Here is an 18,449-nt window from a genome sequence, read left to right as displayed (position 1 = left end):
AACATCGGCTACAATCTTAGAGAAGCAGTTATTGCTGCCATCAATCTGGAAAGAATTATGAAGTATTTTTCAAACAATTTGGAGTCATTTGACAGGACCAAAGATTATTTGCAGGTGGAAAACATTTAAGCTCCTAACCTTCCCAGGAAAGAATGTCCAGACAAACTTACCCAAGGTCGAATGGTGCAATGATTAAAAAAAAAAAAAGGCCAAATATCCCAGAGCTCCATTTTAGACCAGACCACATTTGGCATGCCTAATGTTAATGTTCATGGAAAGACAATGATAAAAAGCACACAGGAATGACTTGTTTAAAGTTGTTTAAAGATAAAGCCTTTTCTCTAAAAAAAAAAAAAGATGCAAAAACACACCTTATGGTTCATCAAGTGAAAAAATGTAAGCATAAGCAAAGAATAAGTTTGAAGTCATATAGAGTCTCAATAAATTTAAATCTAGAGTCCGACTAGTCCAAAACTTTCCTTTTAATTCTTTGAGTCGTGCAGATGTGGACTTACTAGTTTACTTGATGCATAACCCAAGTGGCATAGTTACTTTAAAAAAGTAACTTTAATCGGATTACTGACTACTCATTGAAAAAGTAACTTAGAATGCTGATTACTTGATTTGGAAAGAAACTAAGTTACATTAAAAGTAACTTTTTTAGTTACTTTCGGCAGTTGCTGGCAATAACCCTCTGCCACCTTACATTTAGCTTTGCCAATACTTAATTGCATGAAATAACTTATTTCTGTATGGGAGATTGCTTAGCGGTTATAATAGTCAAAAAAATTGTAAAATTGTAATTTTTGCGTGTTTTTGTGTATTCCACTATTGTCTGGAAAACTATAAATGGTAACACTTTATTTGAAGGCATGACATAACACCCGTCATGAACATAAAGAAATCTTTATGACAGTTGTCATGAAGTTTCATTCGGTAAATAATTATGCTTTTAATGCAAAGTTGCTCAAAAAGTTGCATTGAAAGTCCATTAAAAATGCCAACTTTGCATTAGATTATCATAATTTACAAAATCATGCAAAGTTGGCACTTTTAATGGATTTTTAAAGCAACTTTTAGAGCAACTTTGCATTAAAAGTGTCATTATTTACTGAATGACACTTCATGACAACTGTCATAAACATTCGTAAAGACTCCTTCATGTTCATGACAGATGTTATGTCATGTTTATGACAGTGTCATGACAGTCTTATGCACACCCCTTCAAATAAAGTGTTACCCTATAAATATAGTTTTGTCAGTCTTGTCAGTCCACAGAATATTTTTTTCCAAAAGTATTGAGCATCATCAAGATGCTCTTGACAAAATGTGAATCTGACCTTTGTGTTATTTTTGGTTGGTAGTGTTTTTGGCCTTTGAACCACTGATGCCACTTTTGCCCTGCTTCTTTCTTATTGAACCAGGTTTTTTGAGGGGAGGGGGTGGGAGCAAAAAGAGAGAGAAAAAAAGTTATTTTTAACAGATTGTTGTATGTTAATGAGAATATTATAGATTTTTTTTTTTTTTTTACATCCAAGTTAGATGTAAAAAAAAAAAAATAATAATAATAATCAAACTAGGTAAAAACAAGGCCAACATGTAAAAAACGTACAACTGAAGAAAAGTGCACTTTATATTTACCATGACTGCTGTTCTGGTTTCTTTCCACCGGCTGTCCATTTTCTTTTTTTGCTGGTTTAATGTAGTCCATTATGTGAGCACTTCAGTCCACCAGCTGATTCCTCTTAGACATTCCAACACCCAGATAAAAATATGCAGTGGCTGCCTTATAATCTATGGAATAGTTTGTCCCTGAGAATACACACACTGCTAAGACCGTGCAATTATTTAAACCTGGGCTACATATTATGTGGAAACCAATAATTTTGACCCAAATAGAATTCCTTTAAGATACTGCTATCAAACCATGCTGGAAAAACTGATCCAGTCCAATCTATTGATCTGTTATTTATTTTGTTGCTGGGCAGCTTGACTCATTTCCAACTTTCCCTTTTTAAGTCTTCACATCCATCTGCTCATGGTTACATCTGAGTCGTCATGTAAAAACATCCTTGGCAAAGTTATTATTAGTCACACGCAATGCTTCAACATGTGGAAACATGTGGCTGTATTGTTGTTTTCTGTAGGCACAACTCAGTTTAATATGTTGGACCAAAAGAAATTACCGTAAATGTTAAAACTGGAGTATTAAAAATATTTTTCGGTGTTTGTTTGTGTGAAACATGATTATACTTGCATACATTTGCAAAGTTAAAGAGTTTTTCTCTGCCACACATCACGCCGTGTGGTGGTGGTCCTGCTGCATTGTCAATGGAATAATTAAAAAGGAAAACTACAATGAATTCACCTTAAATTAGCCACCCAGCAGGTTTGAAACTTGGACACAGTGTGGGGATGTAACAGGAAGATGATCCAAACCACATGTGCAAACTGGTTTTTCCATACATTAAAGCAGGCCAGCTCCAATTTTCTCAATACACCGACCTCAGCGATGCTGAACATGCATGAACAGCTTAAAACCTGGGTCTGCTCCAGGAAGTGAATCAATTCAAATGAACTCCACCAATTCTGAAAAGAAGACAGGTCAAATTTCAAGGCGGAATTGTCCCAGAACCTTGGTGATGGTTACACAAAGCATCTGGCTTCTCTGCAGCTTGCAGTGTTGTTTTTAAGCAACTGCATTTGTTTGAAAAGAAGTACAACTTAAATAAATGTTTAGAAGTTCCGAAACAATAAATCCATGCTAAAGATGAGAATAAGAAGTTTTTAAATATGTATTTATACACGGTAACATAGACGTGTATGCACTGCTTTGCACAGCTGGGCTGAGGACAGCGTATTGGCAGCTGAGTCAGGACGTCATTAGTGCGGGAAAAGACTAGATATGACTAAAACTTGAACAGAGAGCCAAACTAAATCCAAGGTCGATTTGTAAAATCTTTCATATGATGAGCCGAGCATTACAAGTTGGCAAGAAGCTACACAATAAAAAACATGAAGGTTTATGTCTAATTTAAGAGATCCGAGCATTCCTTTTAGCCGCAACTGAAAGCCAAACTGAAAGCTTAGCATTTAAAATGATAAAATGATGCCTTCACAATAGTTCATACCTGAAGAGGTCATGACATAAAGTGATCAAAATCCTCCCCTATGGGTTTGGAAATCACCCACTGACTGTTAAAGATATATCCTACAAAGGCGAACATGCACATTGACTTCATTGTTGTTTTTCCATCCCAGAATCTTAAATGAATGCCAGACGTTGTCAAATATCAGAGATTTAAACGTTAAGCTCGGAGGAAAAATGTGATTCACGCTCACATTTATCAACCTTAACATGAAGAATGTGTTGTAGTTTCCAGGTACGCTTGGCTGCCAGGCAGCTCAGAGACATAATGAAGACTAATTACATCAGCAGGTTGCGCTAGACAGGTTCAATCTACCACTGAAGGACGGAACAGGATCTTACCACCAGCACAAGGATCATGGGACCTTGGTAGATGTAGTCGGTGTACACACCGGGTCGCTTCCCAAACCAGCACCTGGAAAACCAAGAAAAACGTTCTGTCAAGTTTAGATATCACCAAAGAGGAGACATTTTATTACGTCACGTTTAGCATTTATTCATATTATTTACCTGTTTATTTATTCTCACTTGTGTTTCAGTAAAAACAAATTGTTACAAATAAATCTTTGCTTTGGATAGTGCACAAGAAAACAGTGGAGTGATTCAAAAGTGCAGAGGTATTTTCCAATTTCATCACAAACGTAAAGAAGGACAAATTCAAAACTTGTATTCAGACATATATATATTTTTTGCTCAAATCAAAGATTGTTGCCGGAATCAAACAATAACCTAGTAAAATGCATATCTGATGTGAGGTCTCTGTCTTTCTTTCTTTTTTATTGGTAAATTTTTTTTTGCTCTTGTGACTTTTAGAATCGTGGTGGGAAGAAGGGCAGTGAGAAGTGGTGGAAACATCCAAATAAATAGCTCTCGGAAAAGGTCTCCAATCCATGCAGATGGCGCCCCACAATCTTCACAGTGTAAGAGCTCAAGACCTCAGGGTTCAAAAGGCTTTTAGCTTAGGGTTGGAGTTATTGTCAAATGCCATTTAGTTCACTGTGTTCTTTAAAAAAAACTAAGATTATTTTAGGAAATTCACCATTAAACTGTAGAAGTGGAGTTGTTTGTTCTTGGTTTTATAATATTGATATTTTTTCTGTTTGCCCTGTTAGCTTTTGTTAAATAGTAGAACTATGCGTTAGGTTTTTAATAACACATTTAAGCTTTCATTCCAACACAATTATTATTGGTTAAATTATAATTTTCTAATAACAAAACTTACTGGAGAGCCAAGGTGAATTAAAGGATATTTTATCTTTCCTTATTTTAAAAAAAAATGCAGCCCCAGCCTTTGAAAAATACAAGATCAAAACATGGATGAAACAAAAAAAGCATGCATTTAACAATTGTTATTGCAGAGTCACTGGGGACTGGTCCTTGGTACAACCTGGACAGGTAATATATTTTATTAAAGACCTTTTTCAAAGCCAAAATCTTCACCTAGTGAATAACACACTTTTTTGTAATTGTGTCTTATTTTGAAATATTTTGTCCAACTAAAACAACAGTTTTGCCAAAAGTTGAAATACTCTGTAACATCATCAGGTTTCACAGCTTGCTTTCAATAAATCAAACAAAAAGATTTAAGCTTTTTGCCTAAAATGGTTAAACTTAAATCTTCAGCTAGTGAATAAAACTGGTTTTCTTTCTTGTGATTTTGTCTTATTTTGAAGACTTTTTGTCCAACTGCAGCAACTGAATTTGGTCTGTGTAACATTCTCAGGTTTCATAACTTGTTCTCAATAAATCAAAAAAAAGAAAGAAAAAAAAAGAATTTAAACTTTTTACTTAAAATGGCAATAAAATTTTTTATGAAAAATGAGCTCATTCAGTATCAGCTGTAAAAATAAAACACCCTGAACTGAAACTGTCCCTGCAGCTTATTAAATCAGTTGGTTTATGTTTAAAGTTCACTTGCATCATTGTGTTTAGACATTTGTTAGGTGGATTTAAATTTAATAAACAGTGTTTCTCACTGTGTTTAGTTTATGACTACCAGCATCTCTTTTGCAAATTTTCTCAGTTTCTCTTTGATGACCTACTGTTTGGGAAGATAAATTCACATATTTTATGAGCAGGTACTTTAGCTGTTTTATTGGCTTTGATCATCTAACCTCATGCTAATTAATGCCTCTACATTTTGATTCTGTTGTGGAAACATTTGGGTTGTTGTTTGGGTAAAATATAGGGCTTGAGTTGAAAATGAAAACGGAAAAAAAGAGTTTAAAGAAAAACTTTAGAAGTTGATTTTAAAAAAAGTGTGGATATTTAGAAGGAAATTTAACTTTTCTACACCAGTTCAGGAGATTTGGTTGCGTACTTGGAAAAAAAAAAAAAAAACACACAAAAAAAAACACAAGACCAGTGGAGGAACATTTATAATAGTTTTACCTCTACTCCTCTACTGCAATTAAAAAAAGCATTTCTCTTCATCTATGTCAAAGTGACCTCTATTGCAGGCAGAACTTTGTCAATGACTAGAAAAAAAAACATTTTGGATTGATCAGGAATGTATGCTTGAGTTATTTGAATCCTAACGCAGCTGTAATGATGACTTTGTCAAGTTTTGGAAAAAGAAAAAAGAAACAGTTTCCTTCAGCTGAGTCAAAAATCTGTCAGGAGCATCTAGACACTCAGAAATGGAAAAAAAAAAAAATGTCTGAGTGTGAAACTTGGAATGGTGTACCACAGGAAGCGCAGCACATACCGATGTCATAGGCACCACCTACTACTCATCGGTTGACTAATGACGAGACCACAGAGCTGTGGATGGACCAAACCTTAAAGGTGAGACTGATATTCAGTCAGTGGAGGTATGAAAAGTAACAAAGATGAGATAAAATCAAGTTGTCCCCTTGACTATTGTGTAAATTTGGTTTTTGTATGACTTCAACACTTTATGGTCAAGATCGCTTGTTCAAACACACAAGTGAAGGATGAGGTAGCGATGAGCTATATTAATTAATATATTTAATTCTTATTTGATAATTTGGTGACTGCGCTATACAAGTAAACTTGACTTGACTTGAATGTGTGTGACATATTTACTCTGATTGGTCATAAATGTGCAGTAAAGTTGAACACACTGAGGCAGAAAGCACCATGCTGAACAGATATGAAGCCTCTGTTTCATGGCGTATTCATAGTCCAGGGAAGCAAGAAACCATTGGTTGGTTACATTTTAAACAATCCCAGATATTCTGATCAATTACAAAAAAAACAAACAATTAAATGGACATGAATTTTATAGGGCAGACAATAATGGCAGCACCAGTAATTTAGTAGAAACTATGACTTAAGTCATATATACTGCTAAAAAAAAATAAAGGGAACATTTCACTTTAATTTTGTGTGTGGCTCCAAATAAATTTGATTTTCATTGATGATTTTTGTGTGATTTTGTTGTCAGCACATTCAACTTTGTACAGAACAAAGTATTCAATGAGAATATTTCATTCATTCAGATCTAGGATGTGTTATTTGAGTGTTCCCTTTATTTTTTTGAGCAGTATATTCCATCCATCCATTTTCTGAACACCCTTGTCCCTCAGTGGGGTCGGGAGGGGTGCTGGTGCCTATCTCCAGCTAACGTTCCGGGCGAGAGGCGGGGTACATCCTGGACAGGTCGCCAGTCTGTCGCAGGGCAACACAGACACACAACCATGCGCACACACACACACACACACACACCTAGGGGCAATTTAGACAGACCAATTAACCTAACAGTCATGTTTTTTTTTGGACTGTGGGAGGAAACCGGAGTACCCGGAGAAAACCCACGCATGCACAGGGAGAACATGCATGAGCAGTATATTATTATGACTAATTAAATGTGTCATTTTCTAAATGCCATAATTTAATAGATTTTTCAATATGAGAAATATGCTGATGCAGGGAATAATGAGTTTATTTCAGAGCTGATAAGTGAATGTTGTATGTATTCCTAAATTTGGTTCACAGTTTTATTTTTTATTTTTTATGCCAGATTGATTAATGTCAATATGCGAGGTCAAAAATAACCTAATAATCCAGCTTTACGGTTCTTTTTTCTTAGCTTTGTGTCTGTATTTGCATTCCCCTGTAGACTTGTTCTCTGCAGCTAATGGGCAAACAAACCAACTCTTTAGTATTTGACAACACATATGGCCATTAAAGTTGATTCGAATACATTTGGTGCTCCAGTGAGTTTTTTCTGGCAGCAGGATGGTCCATGCGGGAGTGAATCATAATCAACTGTAGTGTATAACTTCATGGTAATGAAGGAACGTGTCCCTCACAACCTAATGGCTTCAGAGAAATATGATCCACAAGGGTCTGAATCTCGCTGTGTGTGTGTGTGTGTGTGTGTGTGTGTGTGTGTGTTTTAACAGGTTTGCCAACAATAAAAAAAAAAGAAAAAAAAGAAATCAGTATACTCGCTAATAATTCAGTGACTCACTGCTGGGAAACAGAGGCAATTCTTACTATAGCAATACGCGGAAACGGAGAACAAGCGCTCCCAATCAAGTTGAAAATAGTGTCTGTGCTGATAAATAATACAGCCAGTTCCACAATGCTAATTTAATTACAACAGATAATTAATACACATTCATTTTGTTAATGTAATTTGGTTTGGCGTTGCCCTTTTCCTTTTATTACCGGAGTAGTTCAGTCTCGAATGTCAGAAGCAGTCTTAGAGTCAATGACTTACTTCTCGTTGTCGTAGTACAGCTTCCCGATGGCCCACGCCACAATTATAGGGAAAGGTATACCTGAGGGGCGAAGAAACAGCAGAGACACAGTGACAGATTGTTCCTTCTCTGCTCATCAAGTCACACTACCTTCTATGAAATTTCTATTGAAATATGAAATTTGACCTGCTTTTTTTTTCTCTTTTTTTTTTAAAGGCAGAGCATCAACGCCTGCCAAGCTCTGTCAAAAGGAATCACTGTTTCCATGCTGTTATGCATACACATGCCAAGACTTGCCACCATCCAACTGCTTCTACGTGTATGAATAAGGACCAGATGATAATCCAGAGCGATGTGATGATTTACAGACTTGTAGAAATTTAATAAGGCAGACTAACAGTAATTACCAACATCTAAATGATGCTACCAGAGGCATCAAATGGCCGTGCAAGCCTTCACGTCACACAGTCGAGTCTCAAGTTTCCTAATCTCAAGAAACTTTCTGCCTCATTAGTCACTTACCTCAGCAGTGAAATGCTAAACCTCGAGAGGATTTACCCAGAAAGCTCCTCCTAAGCAAATTAACATAATTTTTGTGACAAAACAAGGGCTCTGGAAGCCAGAAAGTTACTCAAGGCTAGAAAGAAGTACATTTTATTTATTGTTCTGGAATGCACTGCCATCATCTCATCACGCAGAAGTTTCCTGCAGCAAATGTAATTCAGCCAACACACAATGCACCTAATCTTAGCAGTATAGACGCTGGTTTGACAGTTTGGAAATGGGGAGCTTGTGAATTCTTCACGATACATTTCCCAGCTGCCACACGAAATCCCAGCGTCTCCATCCATTTAACTCTCCTATTGTTGGCAAAATTTCATCTAACCCTCAGTTACGTCTTTTGAGATTAAATGAACACAGAGTGGCTGGATAAAAAAACTGGAGCATCTAAAACTTTTGACAAAACAAACAATTTCTACCAATAAAAAAACTGAAAAAACCCCCCCCAAAAAACAAAAACAAAAAAATTTGCTTTTCGACGAGTGAGTTTGAAGTCATAAATAACTGGATGAATAATTTTATTCTAATAACTATTCTGTTTTAATCTATTTTTATGAAAAAAAGGAATACTTTGTTTTTAACACCTACGCCATGAATGTCCATATCCAGTCCTCAAAGGTTGCTGTCCTTCACTGACTATTGATCTAATTGACAAAATATATATTTTGTTAACCTCCAGAACTTCTTTACTTATTCTGGGTTTCCATATCTCGATCGCAAACAGCACTGTCCTGCGTTGTCTTGTTGCAGTTTGTCGACAAATTTACTCCAAAGTCCGATTTTAGGAGTGCTGACAGATAAATTGCGCACCGAACAAGTTAGCATTTTTACGGTGGTGCTAGCAATTGTCAGAAAGCTAACACTTTAGCATATTGGAACTTAAACATCAGTTTCTATTAAGAAATGTTTACAGTTCTTTTGGATCAATCTGGAAGAACAGTGATGTAGCGACTGCCAGGAATGTAACATCTACTGATAATGTAATCATCTTGGCCATTTTGAATGTAGAAAAGCTAGTAATTTAATAACTTGCCAATAATGCAATAAGGTGTTTAAGCAAATAAGGTAATAGCATTTTGTTAATTGTGCAGTTACATATTATACTGTTGGTTGTCACAACCTTTTCTGTTTAATTTCCTGCAAGAACATTTCTGAATGCATTTCTCAAAATACCTGTTCACAATTCTAAAAGTTTTAAAAAAAAAGCTAGATTTGACTGAGCATTTCACACATGAAGATGTACATACACCAGCCGATGCAGATGAACATCCACTTGCGGAGCTTGTCAGTGGAGTAGGTGAGGACGATCGCAGTGTGAAGGTAGCAGCCTTCTCCAAACATCCAAAAAAAGTTGGTGGAGTGGAAATAGTTGAATGAGGCAGTGACAAGTCGACACCAAAGCTGAGGAAATAATAATGATGAAAAAAACAACAACAATGTAACGAGGAAATAAATCTCTATTTGTGTCTTGTGATTCAAGACAGATTTTCTCGTTCAAATTCATTTATTTATCTATTGAGATGTAAGCAAAAACCTCCAGTCGTGAATATGCGGGTTTGATCTGTTGTTTCAGCTCGATCCAAATGAACCTGAGTATATCTTTTTTTTATTTTTTTAATTAGGTGACTTTTTGGTCACAGTAAAGGGTTGGATTTTCTTGTTCATTTACTTAAGACAACATTCTCTCTGCACCAAACTTTCAGACAGGAGGTTAGACTTTGGGCATCTTTTCTGTTTTGTTTTTTGATTTTAGTTTAGATTCTTCTAAAAAAAAAAAAAAAAATCCCATAATTTTTCTTTGCCATCAAGGTGAAAAGTTAAGTAAAATATAGAGACGAGAACAGATTTTGAGCTCCAGTGAGCAACTTGATGTCTAAGTTAACCTCCACTCACCACGTTACTTTCGTGCACCTCTGGGCTCATGGTCAGCTGGACGATGAACCAGGTGGCGTTTCTCAAGATGAAGGCGGTGATTAGGTTCCAGTGGATGATGTTTCTCAGACATCGGATACTCCTGAACAACAACACGGGAGAATAAACTCAGCTCCTCAGACATGAACAATTTCATGTTTAACGACAGACTTCCGTTTGAAGACAAGCAGAGTCAGAACCGTACGCAAAGCAGAATTTAACCCACTAAAGCCGGACTCCACCGACCGGATCGCTGACCAAGTAGATAAAATTTGGTGGATTTATAGAAATAATTGAAATTTTGAGGAGAATTTTTTATTTTCCAGTGCTCCTGACAGCATGCCAAAAATGTTAAGTAACATTTAAATCCTGTCGTCTTCACTGTTGTGTCATGTGCCTAAAGGTGCCATGTTTCTTTAATGATGTAAATAAACCGACCCTGGGATACAATTAAGGAATCTGCCTAAGTGCCTCCAAGCGAGCGCTCAGAAATAGAAACACACAGCTGAATGGACAGAACAAGCCAGCCTCAGACATCGTAGTGACAGCCTCATTTGTCGTCACCAGCTGACAGCATTATCAGCCAGTCAAGGCCCGCGCTCTCTTAGGCTGAGAGCGGGCGACATGATTTATTTTTTAGCACGCATACATTTTTAATAGGTGTCACTTGCACGGGCTTTGTGCTGACTGTGTCAGTGAGCATGGCCAGAAATTTCCCAGTTAGTTGGACTATTGTTTAGTGCATCAAAGCAACTTTAGAGACATGAAAGTTTAGGAGGCTAAAAATAAACACATTTGCGGCTCCATTAATTGTGTTGTTTGACAATTAGGTGGCTTATTCCTCTCTGGTTCTGCTCTAAGGATTAGCGAGGCTGCCGTGCCAAAACTATGAGGGCTTTTTATTCAAAAGGTCGTATTAATTATGATGCGTGACCTCACTTCCTGTGCTGATGTGCCGGTGGGGCCTGCTGGGGGTTAATTACAGGGAAAAGCTGAATCCTTCTGCATACAAATCTTAATGATACACTGTATTGTGCATTAATTGTTTTAGTTGATCTTATTAAGCAGCAGTCACACCACTTTCTGCAGCGGAAGATTGCACTTACCATGTCTATATTGAAGTAATTAGACATATTATGTATTATATTGGAGGCCAAATCAGTTCTAAATAGCAGCTGCTTTCCTTGGTTGGCGACATCCTGCAGATCAATATCCTTGGAGTAACCTGAAGGCCTGCTGAGAGTCTAGTGTTGGATATACACATTTAAACCCTTGCAGTGAATGTAGTGCAGGATGTGGAGCATCCCAAGTCCAGTTCTTAGAACGCTACTATTCTGAAACTTTTAGATGCACTCCCTCTCCAACATGTCTTCATCAAATGGCTGAATTCCTGCCCTGCAGACCTGATAACGAGCGATTCATTTGATTCAGGTGTGTTGGGAAAAAGAGGCATCTAAAAACTACAGGCTGGTGTCTCTTTAAGACTGGATTTCAGCACACTTGATCTGTAGAACGGTTTGTGAAATGTAATAGTAATAAATAATGTTCTTTGAATTGATCTGCAGTTAAACACGTATTGAGCTTTCACCTCTGACAAAGTTACACGCACTGCATCTTATTAAGAGGTATCGCTCATTCACTCACTACAAAGTACCTTGTTCAGTGTATTGTAAGCTATGACACACTTTAGGCATTTTTACTTTTTAGACTTAAAGGTTTCATGTGTAGTTTTAGAAAAACACTTTACTAATGACTGAACAAAAATCCTGTGATTCAGTTTGGAGAAAAACATCCTCCAAACACAATTTCTTTTTAGCTTATGAAGGAGTTGTGTTGACAAAATTACTAAAAAGACCACAAAATAGGCACAAAAAAAATCTACACTAAAAGCCTGCTCATGTAGATTTTTTTTGTGTCTTTTATACCCGTCAGGTATTCATTTCTGTTTTTTTCTTCTACTTTATGAAAAAGTACACATTTCCATACGGTACATGGAAATGTAGGCCAACATTTCTGCATTAGAGATTCTAATTTAGTTGGTCTATCAGAGACACTGAAATTTGGTGTTTTATTACCTGTAGGACATAATCGTTACAAGAAACACTTGTAATTCCTTGTAAAAAGTGATCACTTACTTTTTAAATACTGAAATCGTTTACTCCAGGCCTAGATCAGACTCTTATTGGGTGAGCCCAAATGGGTTGTGTTCCACCAGTCCAAAAATGCAAAGCACATTCGGAGTCCATACCTACTTTGTACCCACTCAACCTGACAACTGCATTAACATGTTGACTGGGGCTTAATCCTGCATGAAATGTTTTTATTATTTACACAACTGAAGGAGAGCTAGAAGCTGAATTTTTCATCATTTCACAAAGTGGATCTCGAATATAGTGGCAAAAGGGAAATATTTAGGTCATTTGATCATGGATGATTTATGTGCCGTGTCAGCACTGTAAATAGTACGTAGAAGGAAAAGTGCCAAGCAGGTTTTAAAAGTCTTCAGATGAGATTATTTTCAGAGCCTCTTGTGTTCCCATTTACAGAAGCAATTAATGTGTTTTTTTAAGCTGTAGTGAAAAAGGATAAGCTGACATTTCATGATGCAGCTGTGAAAGAAATCTTCCCACTTTTTAAGTTGTATAGAATGGCACCTGACTTTGATTTATTCAAGAGTACTTCTTTACTACAAGTAGATTTAAATGGCTATATTTCACTGAACCCCTTCACACTTATGAAATGTAAGACTCTTTACTTTGTATCTGATGCTTTTCTCTCCTGTTTCAATCATGACTTTTTTCTGTGTTGGCAAAAAAATGCCAACTGCAGCTTACAATTTGAACTGACCATGATCTCAACGCTGTTGTTCAAAAACATCTATTATCGCCCTCATTTCAAACATTAATACACTGAAGCAGCAAAAGGGACACATCGTCGTTCTCAACCAAATCCAAAATAATTCAAACAATATTTTTTAGGAAATTAGAAATATATTTGCTCTAACTAGTGATTAAATGAAAGGGTGAAATTCATTCAGAGGATGTTGAAATACTCAGACATATATTGCAACCGCACAGAGAATTGAGATAATTAAAGTCACTTCTACCGTCTCTTATAAGTAATCTGTGCACAACCTTTCGCTAACTGGGAGACAGTATTGATTCTTCTGCTGTCTGGCCTAATCACCAAAGACGGGCACTGCAAACAGACGAGTTCCTGATGATTCAAAAGTCCTGCATGGGCTTATTTGCAATAAACCCGCGGTATTGCATAGTAAGCTTTTACACAGAGCGCATACATCACTCTGTCCTCAGTGACTGTCTTCAGAGTGAAGATCCACTAATGTTAGCTCAGCTTGAGAATTCACTGTAAATAAGTGATTGCATGTTGCAAACTCCGCTTTAATAAAACAACAAAAAAACAAAAACAAGGTTTAAGACACCAAAACAATAAAAAAAATAAAATAAATATTTTGTAGGAGATCACTTTTTAGATCTGGGGTATTTTCTGTTAATACACACTGCATATAAATAAAAATTACACCATCATACCAGCTTCAACTGGCGTCTTCACAAAGTTATTTCCTTCAGTTTTGGGGTTAATAAGCATATTAAACAGCATCCTTCTTGCAGTAAACAATTAATTTTATCAGTACTATCTTAAAAAATGAGCTAAGAAGGGTTGACAAATCAATTATTCTTCCACTTTGCTATTCAACAGAAAGCTTGGCTAAATCATAAGCTGGAAGGCTGTTGAGAGTGTTTGTTTAAAGATACCAGCACCTTTACAAAAGGTAAGAAAATATTGTTAACGACTTAACTGGCAGGGAATCTACACTGCTGTTAAGTGCCTAGACTATATTGGGTTATTTTACAGAAAGTCTATTTTTTTGCAGCAAATTTATGACGAAAAGTCTTAAATTTCAAATCTAATTGCGCCCTACCTAATTGCTCTTTTGTCTCTTTATGATGAGTGGATGGGCAACGATTGATAGCCAAGTGTTGGTAAACACAACATTTCAGTGGCTGGACTACTAACAGCTAGACCTTTGTTCATCCTGAGCATTTAATACAAGGTAATAAAACACTTTTTTTTTCCTGTCAGAAATCCTTTTATTTTTTTGTGAAGAACAAAACACATGTGGAAGACGTAGAGCGCAGTGACGATAAAAGCATGCCAGTAAAGCTGAAGTCCAACAACAAGCAGAGTGCTATTAATTTTAGATGAGAGAGGAAGTATACTTAAACCACTGACATGTATATGGTAAAACGACACACAGCTCAGTAGATATCACTCAAATTCAAGTGAGTTCTCCGAGTAGCTCACTGTTGTGTTGCTAGAGAGGCACTTTACATCATCTAGAACATTTTGACGGAAAACCTTGAAATCTCCAGTTTCCATCCTTTACCTCACAAAGAGCATTACAAATGAATATAGCTTCCTTGTAATTCAGTGAAAACGTTTTGAAGTTGATCAATAATTTCAACAATACACTTGCATTTTGGTGGTATTAACTGGTAAAAAGCAAAGTTTTAAATGGTCAAACAAAACTTTGAGCGAACAACACATTCTTTGTGGGATCAATGTTTAATGAACACTAAGTAAAGCTATTATTAATGTAAAATCTACAGCGTAGCCTTTAAGTACATAATTGTCTGCAAAGGTGCAGATCACGCCATGTGATTTTAATCAGAGTAGTTAATGTCGCTTCACCTCCAGGTCACACAAAGGTGCTTAACATTTTCCATTCAGTTAGAGTGAATAGTTTGGTAGGCTTATCTTGTCAGCTAGAAAGCACAAATGCTTGTAAGTATTAATTAAATCCCTTCTAGAGTCACTTTTAATTACACTTTCAAGGTTTAGGATGTGAAATGTTCTTACGGTGTTCTAAAAATGGCCAGAGGGCAGGTTTTTTTTTTTTGTTTTGTTTTTTTGTTGCAGTTTTCAAAATTTTCAAAGGCCCAGCAAAAAAAAAAAAAAAAAAAAGGTTTGTAGGAAACAGCACTAAGCTGGATAAGGTTAGTGCAGAACTTCAGATGTAAAGAACCGGATAGGATGGGCTATCAGCAAACGAATCGCATAGCAGGTAATAAAAGATAAGCAAATCCCTCGTTAATAATCCAAACACACAATAAGTGGAAATATCCACAAGGAGCTCAGCACAGGCCAGCGAAATGAAATCCCGAGCTCTGGGCTTGAAGGAAACAGCTGCCAGTAGTAATTTTCTGGGACTCTCAGATCTTTACCCCCAATAATAAAAAAGGATTCTGCAGGCTGTTCTTTGCCATCCAATGATAGAGTTTAAAGTTTTTCAAAACAAATTGGTTCCCAGCTGCCAGAGATAAGGAATGTCGTTCATGTTCCTTGAAACCGCTGAAAAGATCTTATCTCAAAGCTCTTACTTCTTTTAATTTATGTTTCTTGGGTCGATCAGCTGTCAGAGAGGACTTACCCGGACTAAATGGGGGTTGGTGAACAAAAGACCTCAGAAGTTGTTTGATTAGATTTTACCCACCTTGGTTTGAATCGGATCAATTCACTATTCACTATTCACTATTAGGTCAGGCTTAGGCGACAGGCCTGTTTAAATATGTTTAATAACATATTAAGTTTCAAGCTGTAGGAACTCACCTTCAATGAAGGTAACATGAGAACTTTAAAGCAACAGAAACAAACATTTAATATAAAAAAATCAGAGGTTGCTGGCTTATGATAACTGTTGTATCAGTACAAGGCCCGTTGTTGTCGTTGTTGTTTCTAAGATCTTAACGCAAATTGTCTCAGAACCTACGGTCATGAACAGCATAAGATTAATTAGTCAAAAACAAACATCAAAGATCTGAAAGGCAAGGCTCAGTGAACAAACCTGGCAAATTTAAAATAATATACACAAAAACACAAATACAAGCATCTGCTACATAGAGTTAAAACTATAGTTTTGGTTTGGAATTAATGAGACATGTGGTACCATTCAAGGAATGCACTTTTAAAATATTCACTTTGCAGGATAAATTTGTCAACAAAAAATAAAGACAAAAAGATAAAAAAGATATAAAAATTGAGATACATTTTTGGCATAGTCACATTTTTCCCCAGTGTAAACTTGTTAAGTCAACAATGTGATATAAGATGAGCTTTTGCAAATAAAATCAGAATAGCTCAAATTCAGCCTGGACTTTGTGATTTTCTTAAAGCATCATAATCCTTTGTTTGAACATCCAAATTTAAAAAAAAGAAAGAAGCAATAAAAAGTATCTTGCATCATTCTGGCATGTGAGGAATTATTTTTGGTGATATTAAGTGAGCTAGACAAGAAGGTCTTATGCTGATTTAATGTCAAATACTGGTGGAAAAATTTTTTCAGTGTATGCAATTATCTATTTCAATTGTACATCCTCACAAACAGGGGGTATGTGTTCCCTTTAAATCGTTTAGACTGGGTTGAACAACCCTCAGGACGGAGAAATCAGCCGTTTATTGAAATTAATGTCAAACCTTTTTGTACTTTCAGAAATGAGAACATAAATCCTAAATTGCTTGCCATAATTTGTCCGAGTCACGTCCAGATGAGAGCGGAGAATTGTAAAAATGCAATATAAATGCAGATCATTTTCACCTGAATCCATCTGACCAAAATTGGCTTCCCAGGAACATCGAACATTTTTTTTTTTATTTGAAGCCTCATCATAATGCGCCGCATTGTTATCCAGGAGAGCGGTGTGTTTCTCGAGGCACATACAGCGTACACCGCTGAAAGATCGCCATAAAACTGGTCATTTACAGTTGGATCCTGCACAGAGAAATGTCACACAGTGCTGGCTGAAAATGCTCCACCTGCCATTTAAAATGAAATGTGCACCCCGCTCTTCGCCCTGCTCCTTTTTCTCTCCTCCTCGTTCCACAGCACTGCGCCCGAGTGTCAAAGCTTTCTCCCCATCACGCCGCCAAGTGACAGCCTTCCCTTAAATTGTTCTTGGTTTCATTACGAAGTCAAGAGGGTGAGTAATAAATGCCAACTACTTCTCCAGCTTAATGCCATTTTTAGCAGGCCGACACTTGTTCTCCCTCTCCGGTCAACAAAAACACGGCAAGCATCAATGCGGTCCTGCAGAGCTTCTACTTATTATGCCTCTTTGTGCCCTTTCACGCTTTTCTCACTCTCCAGTGCTCTTTCAGGGATCGATAACAGCCCGGCTATGGAGGGTGCTAAGACCTTTCTCTCGTTAACACACGTCTTATTTCGGTTAGAAGAATCCCTTCCCACCTCATCCCAGCAGGCATCCAGAGGACTGTTTTGATTTTCACCCTTTCTCCGGATGGGTCTATTATTCCCGTTTGTTGGGAAGTGTGCCCCAGTTTTTGCGGGTGTCTAAACCCCTTTACATCTGCTGGATTGAGATAGCGAAGGTTTCATCCCATGGCCAAATGGGTTTTGAATAAGAACGAAAGAGTCTTTGAACCTCCCAGGATGAGGAGAATCCTGGCGCTTCTGTCACGTCAAGGATGTCTTTAGGATTATCAGCACCAACACTTACCTCAAGCACAAGAAGAGGAAGAAGGCGACGAGCAGAGCCACCATGGAGATGCAATGACCCAGGAAGTTTATGATGACAGCGATCTGGAAGTGCATCTTGCCTTTTTTCTGCAGGACGAAGAGAAACATAGGATGAGTTTTATTTTTTTGTGCATTTTTACGATTGGCAGCATTTGCATTTTCACAGATGGAGGGGGTGAGGGACCAAAAAAGAGTCAGTTTTTGAGTTCTGCCTCCTGTGGAGGTTTTGAACATGCTTGCACAGTAGGAGTGCCAGTACTCACATTTTAATTAGAATCGGACATTATTATTAGATGAAGCCTCAAAAATGAATACCTACTGACATAAGCAGCCATATTTGTTTTGTCTTACAGTCTTGTTTCTTTGCAGCTTCTTTTTATGAATTTTGCTGTTTGTTGTACGTCTTTGGTCAAATTGCACCTCACCACATGATGATTTTCAGATTTAGGAATCAGTTTCATCAGCCAATAAATTCATGTAGTTCGTCGGGTGTCTCTCTAAAACTTCTTATGACTTAGCATTTTTGCTTTGCTGACTTTAACCACAACAAGTTGTGATAACAGTGAAGTGTTTTCTGAATGAGAATTTTTTATTTAGACTTTCT

At 36.9% G+C, this 18,449-nt stretch overlaps 1 protein-coding gene across 1 annotated transcript in view; it reads right to left on the bottom strand.

Annotated features, from left to right (window-relative positions):
* LOC106938846 (corticotropin-releasing factor receptor 1-like) overlaps window positions 1-18,449 on the bottom strand; it is an 82,043-nt gene that overhangs the window by 7,322 nt on the left and 56,272 nt on the right. The window contains exons 6-10 of the mRNA XM_015021036.1: window positions 17,826-17,932; window positions 10,273-10,393; window positions 9,627-9,780; window positions 7,839-7,899; window positions 3,491-3,563 (exon numbers count right to left, since the gene is read on the bottom strand). Coding sequence (XP_014876522.1) covers window positions 3,491-3,563; window positions 7,839-7,899; window positions 9,627-9,780; window positions 10,273-10,393; window positions 17,826-17,932 — 516 coding nt within the window. The remainder of the gene's footprint in view (window positions 1-3,490; window positions 3,564-7,838; window positions 7,900-9,626; window positions 9,781-10,272; window positions 10,394-17,825; window positions 17,933-18,449) is intronic.

Source organism: Poecilia latipinna, unplaced genomic scaffold, assembly GCF_001443285.1.
Source record: "Poecilia latipinna isolate Pla-1442-1.1 unplaced genomic scaffold, P_latipinna-1.0 Scaffold84, whole genome shotgun sequence".
NCBI classification, from domain to species: domain Eukaryota; kingdom Metazoa; phylum Chordata; class Actinopteri; order Cyprinodontiformes; family Poeciliidae; genus Poecilia; species Poecilia latipinna.
This window is presented reverse-complemented; position numbering and strand designations above follow the sequence as displayed.